The 14,258-nt window shown below is 39.1% G+C and overlaps 1 protein-coding gene across 2 annotated transcripts in view; it reads right to left on the minus strand.

Moving 5' to 3' along the window:
- Positions 1-1,447: 1,447 nt before the first annotated feature.
- ADAMTS5 (ADAM metallopeptidase with thrombospondin type 1 motif 5) overlaps positions 1,448-14,258 on the minus strand; it is a 46,206-nt gene continuing 33,395 nt past the window's right edge. For both annotated transcript variants that reach the window (XM_082624809.1, XM_082624808.1), the window contains exons 5-9: positions 12,288-12,571; positions 10,732-10,915; positions 10,183-10,358; positions 8,008-8,183; positions 1,448-2,447 (exon numbers count right to left, since the gene is read on the minus strand). In XM_082624809.1, the coding sequence (XP_082480935.1) occupies positions 1,880-2,447; positions 8,008-8,183; positions 10,183-10,358; positions 10,732-10,915; positions 12,288-12,571 (1,388 nt within the window). In that variant the 3' untranslated portion in view covers positions 1,448-1,879. The remainder of the gene's footprint in view (positions 2,448-8,007; positions 8,184-10,182; positions 10,359-10,731; positions 10,916-12,287; positions 12,572-14,258) is intronic.

Below are 14,258 nucleotides of genomic sequence, written 5' to 3' on the forward strand. Positions count from 1 at the left end.
CTGGTACCTTCATCAAATGGAGGTTACCAGTCTTGTATAGGCCTCCTTTTTCTAACTAACTGGTAATTTATTAAGAAAAAAGGACCACGTCTAAAGCAAAGTCAGTCTATGAAAATCCAAAGGATGATTAACAGTTTTGTTAACTGTTACATAATTACATAATCCTTTTATATTAAAAATATCTTATAATAAAAATAAACTCTCGTGAGCTTAAGGAAACTCAAACAATAGTTTCCTAATATCCTTATATGCAAATCTTTAACAATAGGCACATTTGGTATGATTATTATAAAATTTTATAAAAACAACTAGCTTTGTGATATTTCACAAAGAAAAAGAAAAACCAAATGAAATGAAATATCTTAGATTTTCTGAGCTATGGGGTAGAGCGATGCAGTTTACTCTCTATGAGATTTTTATGCAGATGACTGTAAAAGTTTTCCATTTCTAACTATTCCAACTCACAACCTACCTAGACAGGCTATGGAAATAAGAACAGACTTTGCAAGGACCATCACATTTCATCACTCAAACACTTACTGGTACAACCAAATGCTTTCTAATTGGGAAAAATCTTAAGTACAGTATAAGTATACTTGGATGAAGAAAAAAAAAACAATGCAAGGAATTATTGCCTATGGTGTGGAAACAGTATTATTAATATTAACCATTTTTCTTCACTAGCCACATTAATGATAACCACTTCTAGATGTGGCTAACTACCAAGTCAACAAGAAGTACAAAACATTGTAGGTCCTACAGAACCCTTGAACAAAACAAACAAGCAAAAACAAAATGCATTTTAAAGGCTCACTGGTAAGAGGTATACCAGTGTTGAAGGTGACAGAAAATTCTTTGCTGTGTGTTCTGAATGTATATTACACATTGTGAGATATCAGATGGGAACCATAGAAAGAGAAAGCAGTTGTGAAAATATAACTTGAAAATATGGTGAAACATGTATGTGTTTTCTTTTTAAATTCTAACAGGAGGAGACTAATTTTTAGACTCGATAACATACACACACACACAAACATTTCTTCTACCTCCTAATTATGCATTAGTTTGGCTGGCTGCCTGAAAAAATACAGGCAGTCAAAGGCTTAAATAAATGGACCCCTGTATGTATTTAAATGACTAGATACATTGAGCTTCTTTTTTCTTTTCAGAATTTCTCAGAAGATTCTTGCTGTCAAAATGGTTTTTGACGAAAATTTTATCTCCTGTAGTCTGAACGTATACTAAATCTTTCTTAAAACAGCAGCAAGTTCTTAATTTCCAGTAAAACATCCACAGCTCTTTCTATAAACTGGAAGGAGTGGAAACAGCTGCAGACCTACTTTGGTCAAACACTTTTTATAGAAATATATATATATATATATATATATATATATATATATATATATATATATATATATATATATATATATATATATAATAGAACCAAGTGATATAAAGTGACATACCAAGGAAGAATGTATTTACAAACAGTAAAAATAAGCTACTGTGTAAATAATATGCACGAAAATGATTACGATGCCTTTGTAGACATTCTGTAAGAGGTAGGTGACAAGGGGGAGACTGCTCTGCCATCTTCAAATGTCCCCTGATTCTACATTCATCAGTGTTTTTGTATTCTTGTAGGCCCAGGGGATGTTCAATAACTCCCAAGTTTTTCTATATTCCAAGGTCACCACTGTAACATGAAGCAGTGAGCATCTTTCTTTGGTCGCTGAGAGTAGATTCTGCCCATAATCGGACTCCTGTTGACAATGATCCTGAAGTGTGACTTTCCGTGCTTTCGGTTGACCTCGTGTTCACCACGACTGTATCAGTGATGAATCATCCAGTTGTCTCTGCAGAAGACCACAACCACAGGCTAACATTTCTTTAGCAAACATTGCTTAAATGCAGAAGGCCTCTGAGAGAGAAGACATCCCTTAGCTAACTTCCGGTTTCCATCCTGGCACTGCACCGTCCTGGTGTGCCAACCCGTGTCACAGGTTCTAGAACAGGCGAGCCAAGGGCCCGTCACCCACTGCAGCTGTGGAGTGGGCGATCCCACTTTATTGCTGCTGTCGCTAGTGACAGAGTTTAATTTTGGAGTGGACTTCTTGGGAACAAAAAAACTGTAACGGACATCTAAGGCTTTAGTTGGGTCTGTTGCAAGAATCTGTACGATTAGAATTTCCTTCGTGGCTGAGTAGCCCATCCCATGCAAGAAGTCATCCCTGTGGCTCCAACCACTGTAGTTCATGACTGTTCCATTGATGTCAATGATGGTTTCCGAAGTGGAGATCATGTACTTTCCATTGATAAGGTACTCACCGTTTTTCTTCTTCAGGGCTAAGTAGGCAGTGAATCTAGCCTGGTCTTTGGCTTTGAACTGTCGGACTTTTATGTGAGTCGCGCCTTCTGGGATCCTCACAACATCAGTGTAACCCTTGCTGGAAGCAGCAATGTCCACAGGGAGAGAGAGAAAAAGAAAGGGGAGGAAAGAAAGATAAGCAAATGCTTAACAAATGGATAAAAAAAATAGAAATTCTCTAAAAGCCTCACCTTATCTTAATATAAAGTTTTAATGTATTAAAAAGATTCATTTAAAATTGCCTTCAAAAATTAATTTTCTTAGAACAAATTAAAATTGCAGTCAGACTATCACATTGTATACATTTGTATTATGATGTTCAAAATTAGGATGATGTTAGCAATCTGGCTTGGTTTTAAAAATTTATACTACCTTTAGCTAAAGGTTTACACAAAAATCACACATCCTTATCAAATCTTATCATCTTTACAAAGCTACTTTAGGCTTCTTCTGGCACAAAATGCACGTAAACACAAACCAGTAAAAATCTACCCTCAATTAATCTCATAGAAGTCTTTCAATTAACATTCCTCAAGCTTGTTTGCATATTAAGATCATGTGAGGATCTTTAAAAAATTCCAAAGCCTACAAATTTAAATCTCCAGATGCCAGAGCAGTTAAACCCCCATCTTTCAGAATGGGTTATAGGCAGCAGTACTTTTAGAGTTCCTCACACTGTTCCAAGGTGCAGACTAGTTGGGAAACCACGGATTTAATTATTTGTTGGGCTATAGACAGGTTAGAGGTTCTGACTCCATTTCTACTAAAACTCTGGATTTCCTGGGGCAGGACAGAAAATAGAACATAAAATTCTTTAACTGTGTAACCGTAGCTTACCAGAACCATCGAAGGATGAAAAAATCCTTAATGCCTTAGCAAATTTCCCTGAAAGCTTAGGGTCTGCAAAGTGTTATGGTCAATTGAGCGAGGCTTTATGGTGAGTGACATATGAGATAGATCTCTAATGGCCCATCATCTGCTCAGGAAAATGGGCAAAGGCATAAATATCTCTGATACCCATAAGGTTGCAGAAAACACAAGGACAGAAAGGTTAAGTAAGCACCAAGGGACTATACCAGTGATGAGGAGTCATCTTTTGCCCAAATCTTTGCCTCTCTAAGTAATTTCACATTAAGGTCCTCATATGTTTTACTTTCCTAGTTATTTAAATAGAAACAAATACTTTACTTGTGCAGTTTGATGGATGTTTGTGAAATTTAATTATTTACTTCTGAATTCTTACTCAAGTTTAGAGGATACGGGATAACGGATTCATATATGTAAAATCCAAATGTGTTTCCCACTCAAACATTTCCTCTGAATTGGAGAGGAGGCTTATCCCCAGGGAAGGCCCCTTTCTTTTGGGCATCTGACCTACCATGACGGCCAGACAGGTGTCAGAGCTTCCTACTGTGTTGAAGAGAGAAGATGCAATGCTGATGATGTTGCTTATCTATTCAATTTGATTCATTAGCTTTTTTTTTTTTTTTTTTTTTTTTTTTTTTTTTTTTTTGGTTGCACCACTTAGCTTGCAGGATCTTAGTTTGCCGACCAGGAACTGAACATGGGCCCTCAGCAGTGAAAGCCCGGAGTCCTAACCACTGGACTTCCAGGGAATTCCCTCATTTGATTCATTATCTTAATTTTTGTAATACATTTGGACTAGATTCTGTCACAGGATTTTTTTTTTTGAAGTATCTAATATTAAGAGATGAGATGTTTCTACAATGGCTTCAAACAAAGCCAGGAGAAAACATTCCATCTTACCTAAAAAGTCTATAACGTGGAGATGTATTAAAGTATTTGCACAAGTTCACTCCAGAGCTAATGAGTGGCAGTTCTAGGCCTCTCGACTCACAGTTTATGCTCCTTTTACCACGTCCCCATTGCATGAATCCCTTTCCTCCACCAACTGTACTTCATAACAGTTAAAATAAGTTCTGGTGATGTTCAGAGTTTAAATGATACCAAACAGAGTGTCAAGAAGATGAAGAATATAGGGTAAGGGAATTTGACAGGAGAGCCTTTTTTTAAATCCTGTTCTTAGAGTCTGACTCATATTCACGAGCATCACTGGGAACCCTCAGCACTGCGCAGGTCTCAAACTGAGCTTCCCTTGCCACTGGGAAGTATGAGGATTCATGCCCTGATTTCTTTTTTTTAAACATCTTTATTGGAGTATAATTGCTTTACAATGTACTGTTATTTTCTGCTGTATAACAAAGTGAATCAGCTATACATATACATATATCCCCATATCTCTTCCCTCTTGTGTCTCCCTCCCCCCCACCCTCCCTATACCACCCCTCTAGGTGGTCACAAAGCACCGAGCTCATCTCCCTGTGCTATGTGGCTGCTTCCCACTAGCTATGTATTTTACATTTGATAGTGTATATATGTCCACTCTCTCAACTTCGTCCCAGCTTACCCTTCCCCCTCCCCGTGTCCTCAAGTCCATTCTTTATGTCTGCATCTGCGTCTTCATTCCTGTCCTGCCCCTAGATTCATCAGAACCACTTTTGTTTTTGTTTTTGTTTTTTTTTAGAGTCCATATATATGTGTTAGCATACGGTATTTGTTTTTCTCTTTCTGACTTACTTCACTCTGTATGACAGACTCTAGGTCCATCCACTTCACTACAAATAACTCAAGTTATTGTTTCTTTTTATGGCTGAGTAATATTCTGTTGTACATATGTGCCACATCTTCTTTAGTGCCACATCTTCTTTATCCATTCATGTGTCGATGGACACTTAGGTTGCTTCCATGTCCTGGCTATTGTAAATAGTCATGCCCTGATTTCTTGATGTTTTAGTAAAATAGGTTTCCCTTTGTACTCTTTATTCATTTTCTTTGCACCCTTCTTGGTATCATTTACACTTTGGACATTAACCAGCTTCCTTGGCTACCATGAATGAATGCAGGTGTTTTCATATAACTATGAAGTATGAAGTGTGGCTGGCAAGGCGGGGAAATCTTCTTTTCTTCAGGGCTATCTCCCTAGTACAAGAACAGTACCTGCCATGAAGGAATACATGCATTCTTACATACTAAGCATGCTGCCATGGAAGGGACATTCTAGTAGGGTGGGGCTTAGACACCCAAACAAAATATGTGACGATATCTGTTGATTAAGAGCTGTGAAGAAACAGTGTAAGAAGATAGAGGAATGACGAGGATGGGGGAGAGAACCTCCTATTCACGTATGGAAGCCACCACCTTGTTGGGGGGTGGGTAGTGGTGACATTTAACAGACATCTAAGGGAATTCTAGAGGAAGCACCGCTTATTAATTGTTAAAAATTGTTCCAGGCAGAGGAAATAGTGCACATGCTGCCACTTGCCATGTTTGAGGAGTGTTGGGAAGTCCAGTATGTTAGCGCAGAGCAAGGGAAGTGGCCAGTGTAGAAGGGACTCAGAGCAGTGCAGGGACCAAATGTTTTAGCATCTCACAGATTATGAAGAGATCTCGGACAGTGACTCTAAGTGAGAAGGTAGCCATTGGAGGGTTGAGCCCAGGAATGCCACCATCTGACTTAGGTGATAAAGTGATGGCTCTCTCTGCTTTGTGAAAAAGAGTCTGTGAGGGGCCAGGGGCCAGAAGACCCATGGGAAGACCACTGGATTGGTCCAGGCAAGAGACAATGACTACCAGATGGCAGTGCTTCTGCTCGTGCGGTAAGGGGCAACCAGATTCTGGACATATGTTGGAAGTAGGACTGAGAGGATGTGCAGATGGATGGATTGTGGGGTGTGAGAGAAAATGAGGTGTGAAAGATGATGCCAAAGTTTGGGTACTAGGCAGGAGAAGGATTGAGTTGCCCTTTACTGATGCGAAGAAAATTGAGGGAGGAGTGAATTAAAATTAGTGAAGAGGTTTGAACTTAGTGCAGTGTTTTAATATGCATTATCTCATTTGGTCCTCACAGCAACATTCATTTGCAAGGTAATTACTATTATTTCCATTCTACTCTCAAGGATGCTAATTGTAAAGAAGTTGAGTGACTCTTCAAAGATCACGTGGCTAGTGAATTACTGAGCCAGAGCATGATTGCAAATATTCCAGCTACAAGATCAATGTTCTCTTTTATCGATCACACTAGGCCAAGATAATTTATATAGGATACTCAAACAGGTCATTTGTACCACATACTATAATCTTGGTCAAAACAATTTGCAAGCAGTTATGTTGCAACCTGCTTGTTGCTATCATGAATGTCTTCCTTCACCTTTTCAGGTGACATCAAATATGCAGATATTTGTTGTAAATATAAAAGCTTAATGCTAAATTTAGCATTATAAAAAGAGGTTTATAAGTTGATGTAGGAAGGATACACAGCATACAGTACATAAGGTAAGGTATTACTTTTTAAAAATAATTTTATTTCTCATTTGGTTCCTGAATTGTTTCCCTTCCTTTTTTTTGTTTCTTTTTTTCTTTTTTACAAATGGCCTGTGCATCCTATTTTTATGACCTAAGCTATAGCCTCTACTTTGGCGTTTATCAGCCAAGTAAAACTGGGTAAGTCTTAAACTTTCAGAGTCCCAATTCCTTCATTTGTAAAGCAAAACGTTAGACTGGATCATTTCTAAGGAGCCTTGCACCTTTGAAATATATTAAAACACAAGATATAATTGGACTTGCAGGGTTTTTGACCTAGATGGCCCAACACAATTAGATGAATAATTATTATATCACTAACAAATAGGATTAGTAATGCATATTTTAATACAGAATAAATTCTCCAGCCATACTTTTTTTATCATATCAAAGGACATTTCTAGTTTTTTACATTACCATGGCATATGATTGTTTTAAGAAATTCTTATTGTTGACTTGGTTTGTATATTCCTCTCCAGTTAAAGACAACAGAGCACATATATCAGGAATACAGGTGAACCTGACTAATACCACTCGGCATAAGAGTGGTCTGGTGAAGAGGAAAAACAATCCTGCATTCCAGCAGATTCTTTAGCTGACTCAGCCATCCTAGCTGATAGTATAATATTTCATGCCAGAAAGTGGTACTTTCTAAACTTACATATATAAAGCAAGAGTGTAATCAAGGACCATAAGAGGAAGCAGGAAACTGACATTATTCATTACAGAGTAGATATAAACCAGGATAATTGTCTCAAAAACAGGCTTGCCATCTACACTACTGCAGATAACTTACATTTTGCATTGAGAAATGTTTTCTCAAGAAAACTACAGCCTAATTAGAATGTATTTGTAAAAAAAACAAAAACAAAAACAAAAACAAAAACGAACAGTAGTTAAGTTGGAAACCAGCCATCCCTTCCTAAATGGTGTTTCAGAAATAACAGATCTGCAAGATATGGCTAAAGTGGAATGTCACAGACCTTTTCTTTGCCTTTTTCACACTCTGCAAAACCTGAACCCACGGCTATTGCAGTTAATCTTCTTGCAGAGGTGACATGGGTTTCCAGTCGGCATGTAGAGCTCATTTCATGTCCTCTCCTTCCCTTCACTCCTCATATTCATAATGTGTAATTAGGTCCTGGCTAGATGTCCTCCCACAGATAGCTTATGATGTAACACGAGATCTCCTTTATCAATTTTGCAAGAGTCTAAAGCTTCGTTCAGATCAGATAAGGACAATCGTTCTCTCAGGTTACCTTTTTTTATTGAAGGTTCCAATCACCTTTGTGCAGCTGGAGTTGTCTCCTCCACACACTCCACACTTGTCATACTGCAGCTTCGAGCCAATGATGCCGTCACAGCCCGTCCTCACACACTTTCCCCGGACGCAGACGGAATTGCTGTATGGCCTGCATTCCGTTCCATCAGTCACCTGAAGAATGAGAAACTCTTTAGCAGTGGGAAATAGTTGGACCTGTGAAGGTGGGTTCTTTGATAAAATTGCAAGTTCTAATTTGGGAGTTTTAAGTTTGATTGGAATAGATAGTACTTTGGAAACTAAACAACCAATCAAAACAAACAAACAAACAAAAAAAACAAAAAACAAAACCCATAGTCTCCAGGAGTATCCAACTGAAAAATTCTTGACATATTGGCAGAAAGAAGAAGAACTGGGATAGATTAGGGTTATGCCCTTTCTCTCTTCTTTATCTCTTGAGCTTAATTCCGAATGTGTTAGGAGACCCGAGGTCCTAGTCTCTATTTCTGTGTGCGTAATACGTTCCCATGGTATAGTCTTGCCTTTTTATTGCTAGTAACAATCTTTCACTTAGTGTGTGAGACTGTCTGTCACTTGTGTGGAGAGCAGAATACGAGCAGGCTCACGAATGCAGACAACCTTTTTGTTTGCACAATTGTTTTTTGTTAATTAATTTTTATAGTTGATTTACAATGTTGTGCTAGTTTCTGCTGTGCAGTTAAGTGAATCAGTTATACATATGCATTATATCCACTCTTTTTTAGATTATTTTCCTATATATGTCATTACAGAATATTAAGTACAGTTCCCTGTGCTCTACTATAAGTTCTTGTTAGTTACCTGTTTTATATATAGTAGTGTGTATGTGTCAATCCCAATCCCAATTTATCCCTTCCTCTCTCCCCGCTTGGTAGTTTGTTTTCTATAACCATAACTTTGGTTTCTATATCTGTGACTCTATTTCTGTCTTGTGCATAATTGTTATTACCGTAACAAAATTGAAAATCTACACTGGACAGTCACAACCTTGTAACGGTTGGAAAGCATTCCCTATTGTGTTGAACTGTGAGACACTGAAGTAGAGACAAATTTGTGTAAAAAAGAAGTCTGGGAAGGTCAGAGAAAAGTACTTACTGGAAGAGACTGAATATTTTTAAAGAAAATAATTGGCATATATTTAATAAGCTAGTTACAAAATACTATGTATATGGACTCAGTGGTTTGTGCATATAAGTATGTATAAGTAACACATATAGTCATATGTGTAAACATACATATTTTGTATTTGTGTATATACAAAACTCTTTCATATAAGTGTGTGAGTATATGAGGGTGTATATGTGTATAAAGTGAGGTAGGGTATTCTTCAACAGGTTAACAGTTCTCTAAATGATTATATTTCCAGGTAATATTTTTGCTTTTATTTCTCTATAATATTTTTAAATGAAAATGTATTATTTTTCAATAAAAAGATAAAACATTTTAAATGTTACATAAATTGGACATTAACTTATTTTTCAATAATATGTCATAAATATCTGAAGACCAGTTACAGAGATGGTTTTAAATATAGCACCTATTTGCAAATTAGATAAACTGTTTTAAACTGCCACATAATGTTGCTTGTGAGAAATGAAACTTCAGTAAGTTAGAAAATGCTCTTCTGTGGAAAACAAGGGATAATTTCATATGCATATATTATAAATGTGTATAACTAGAAGGACATTGATACATTTTAAAGGTACAAGACATTTTAAAGTCTAGGTCAGGGATGATGATCTTGAATCTATCTTCATGAATCGCCAAAGGAATTCTTCAGTAAAAGATGACAGAAAAATAGAAAATTTTCTTGTTTTATAGTCCCCTTTACAAATGTACCTAGGGAATACTATTTTGAAGTTAAGTTTGCAATTCACCTTCTTGACAGAGAGTTACACTTTTTCAAAAATAGCTTTTAAAACATTTACTTGTTCTGTTTACAAAATCCTTTTGATTCATTGTAGCAAGTTTGCAAATATAGAAATTACAGAGGTGAAAATGAAACCTTCCAAAACCTAGCCACCCCCCCGCCCCCAAATAATGACTGTTTACATTTGGTATGTGCAGGCTCCATTCTACCAAATAATTTCCCCCAAGGATGCCTACTGTTTCTGGACCGTCTGCATGCAGTTACCTTTGGAGAAAACACTACATAGTAGCCGGTGCCCTTAGCTCTGCAGGTCAGTTTGCACACATCTCCTGGCAGGACGCCTGCATATTTGGGAACCCATTCCACAAATGTTTTGACTCCTTTTGCATCAGACTGATATCCATTTTTGGCCTCACACTGCTCATGACGAAAAGATTTACCTAAAAATCAAACATGTCACATTATTACTCTCTCTGTTCTGAAACTTAGATATATTCTCGTTCATTTAAGTACATTTAAGGAGATGATAGATGTTAACTTTTTTTTCCAGAGTCTCTCCACACCAGTGTTGAAGGATTTTTATCTTCAACACAGAGTTCAAAACAACAATTATTTTCTTCCTACTCCCTGAACACTCGGTTGGTTATAATAATAATTTAAAAATCACTCATATATTTGTTATTGATTTGCATACTGGTGGAACTGTGCAGTACAAGATTGATAGGCTAATTCTCCAGCCTCCACTATTTATTACTGCTAGAATACAAATGACACCCAACATATGATGGTTGCTGACACTTGGGAGCAGCGTACCATTGGCCGGGCAGGGTAGGACATTGCAGGAGCGGTAGATGGCCCTCTTCCCTGTGCAGTAACGGCCATTGTTTCTGGGTGCGGGGTTATTGCAGTGGCGATAGGCAAACTGGACTCCTCCTCCACATGAGCGAGAACACTGGCCCCAGGACCCCCAGGATCCCCAGCTGCCATGGCTCGATGTCTAAAACAGAAAAGAGAAGATATTTTAACTGAAAAGGGAGGAAAACATTCAAAATGTACATTTGGAAATCACTTGCATTCAGTCACTCGGTGGAAACTTCATCACAGGTACATTTTCACTGAATTTAACATGGTCACAGGTATTGAACACTCTGGAATTACAATGTGATTCCAAATCTTGGCAATCCACCTTTTCTGTCCCCCACCCCCCAACACTAGAGGGTCTGAACACTTCACCCTAAGTACTGATCACACTACAAGTGTTGCTCGTGGCTTCTTTATATCTTCTGATACTACTGTGCATTTCTGTTAATAACCACCGAACCATGGTTCACTTTGTGTCCACCCTGATCTTGCATCTTTAAAGAACTGTGTGATGCTAAAGACTTTGTATGATTCCAGGTTGATTATGCTTACATCTTTTCTCACTCTTTAGCACTGAAGTTCTGCAGTCCCTTTGTTGACATCACACGTCCCACCTGTGACAGACCCTCTGCCACATGCATAAATGTATCTGACCTGGGCTTGGCTTCATTACCCCCGTAGAAAGGAAATGGGACAGATACTGAAGAGCGCTCAATCACATGCACCCACATCACAGGGAATGAAGAGTCCTGTTATGACATCCCCGGTTTATTGCTATGGAAACACGGCAGGCAGCAGGAAGCTGAGAGACTCCAAAAGGAAGATACTAGAAATGCCTTTGCTGAGGGAATTCCTGAAGAGTTTCCTCTGGTTTTATGTGTCAAGGTATCTGTGTCAAGGTATCTGAGGATGCTTGCTTGTGTGTTAGTCTTGAAAGGCACAGGCAACATGCCTATGGCAACACTCTTCTGGAGACTTTGACAGTGAAGGTGGCAGTTGCTGACCTGAAGCTGGACTAGGTGCATAGGGAGGCAGGAGGTGTCTCCCTGGAGCAGGTGTGGCTACTTTAGTTCTTGAAGTTAGATTAACTTGCCACGAGGGGGAAAGCATGACCATTTTGGAGTTCACCAAGTATGCATGAGGACAAGGTGTCAGCTTTGCTGCTATTTCCTTACCGAATTTAAATAAATGTATTCCAATAACTTTATGAGCAGTTTGAAAGTAAACTCCCAAGAGGTAATTTGGGGCCCTATGTGAGGTCTCAATTAGACAGAATCTGGGCTCTCTACTTATTTGTTACAGGATATAACCTGAGATCTGCATTTTCTCCAGTAATTGACAGCTGGGGATGGCTCTTGCAGGTAAAGGAGGGAGCTGTAAATAGATGCCTCAAGGAAAAATATTTTAACTAGGAAATAGAGCCTTCTGTGGCCAGTCTCTGCAGGTGTCACAGGAAGGTACATCAGACCTTGGGTCTCCAGGTCCTGCATGACAAGAAAATCACTTACTGAATAATATTTTTTCTTGGTCTTGTCCACACACTTGCCCTGCAGGCAGATCCTCCCTTTTCCACATGGTGTCCCTTCCACGGCTGGCAGCTTCTTGGTCAGACACACCATCTGGCCCTGGCGCACCACGGCGCACCAGAGGCGGGCACACACATCCATCCCGGGACACACCGAGTACTCGGGCCCGAAGGTCAGGTTGCACTGCTGGCTGGCATCGTAGGTCTGTCCCGGGAGTTCCTCGGGGCCCAGGATCTGCTTGCGTGGCAGGTCTAGCAAACAGTTACCTAAAAGAATAACCAAGATTGACCACTGTTCTATGTTTCTGTTTCAAACCTTGAAAATTATGGATCTGAAAATGCAAGACTCCAGCTGGTGCTGAAACACGATGCGTCTACAGATCTGTAGTGTGATGCCCTGGGGAGGGGACTTCCTGTGGACAAGGCTGCGTGCCTCTGTGAGCTCACCAGCACCCACTAGGATTTCCCATGGATGATGTGCTCTGGGGTATACATAATGATGTGCAGTGGTTTGATTAAATAAAATTATTTCATAATAATTAGCTGTGAAAATAGTCATTGTGCTGAGGGACTAACAGAAACTGGGATGGACCCAGAGGAAATAAGATAGTGGGTATAATAACAATGACAACAACAGGGCTTCCCTGGTGGTGTAGTGGTTGAGAGTCCGCCTGCTAATGCAGGGGACACGGGTTCGTGTCCCGGTCCGGGAAGATCCCACATGCCGTGGAGTGGCTGGGCCCGTGAGCCATGGCTGCTGAGCCTGCGTGTCCGGAGCCTGTGCTCCTCAACGGGAGAAGCCACAACAGTGAGAGGCCCGTGTACCGCAAACAACAACAACAACAACAATAATAAATAGGTGTTTACAACTTTGAGAAACAGAGTTTGTCCTTGCACCCTTTCTATATCCCTTTCTCCACTTCCAACTAGTCCATTCTTGCTTCTTCTTCATGCACCCATCCCCCAACCATGTCACCTTTCCATTAATTCCATAAGTAATAAACAAGTGGATGCCTCATTCATTCCTGCACTCACTCAATCAGCATCTGCTTAGCACCTACAATGTTCTAGCAAACATACTAGATATTAGGAATACAGAAAAATGACCCAGATCTGCCCCTAAATGTCTCCCAATAAACTGAAGGAAATAAAGTCTTTCTCTTAGACTGAAAGAATTTAAAAAAAAGAGTTTTCAAGCATCACATATCTGGAGCAGTGGGAGAAGAAAAGAAAACATCTTTGATAACTTGGGACTAGGCCCATGTTTTTACTCTTTGCATCCTTTTTCTCCCCTTTGTATCAGTTATTGAACGCAGTTGGTACTTGTTGGGTCTTTGGAGTGTGTTTGTCACAAACCAGTTGGTGCTCTCTGTACATAGTGATGTGGGGATTATAAAGGGATTGGGGGGTGGGGGGCTTCATCAGTAGAAGCTGACATAGACCGTGCAAATTCAGAAGATGAACTGTGCCTCACCTTCCCCAAAAAGTTTCCCTAAGAAATCCCTTCCCAGTGAGTTAGCTCCTTCAATTCCTCTCTTCATACAGGAGCTTACATATTGCCCATCAGTTCTGGTATTTTTCTGTTTACTTGATTTTAAGATTTACACACTGATTATTAACAATACTAAAAATAATTAATATTTGTTACACACTTAACACTTATCAGTTCTTTTAATGTATTAGCTTATTCAATCTTTACGAGAACTCTCTGAAGCAGATTCTTTCATTGTTTTATTTTGCAGATAAGGAAACTGAGGAATATAAAGATGGATCAGTTACCCAAGGTCCCATAGCTGTTAGGGTTTTATGCTCAGAGGTCCACCCTGCCTCTGCTGAGCATGTGGATAGATTGCTTATTTTATTGCTAAAGGGCAGGCATGTGTAGGCATCCTTTAAATGGTAGCTAATGGTAGAAACAGTTGGTCTAAAGTTTAATTCTGGCAAAACACTAAAT

Source organism: Mesoplodon mirus, assembly GCF_964341445.2.
Source record: "Mesoplodon mirus genome assembly, chromosome: 6".
NCBI classification, from domain to species: Eukaryota; Metazoa; Chordata; class Mammalia; order Artiodactyla; family Ziphiidae; genus Mesoplodon; species Mesoplodon mirus.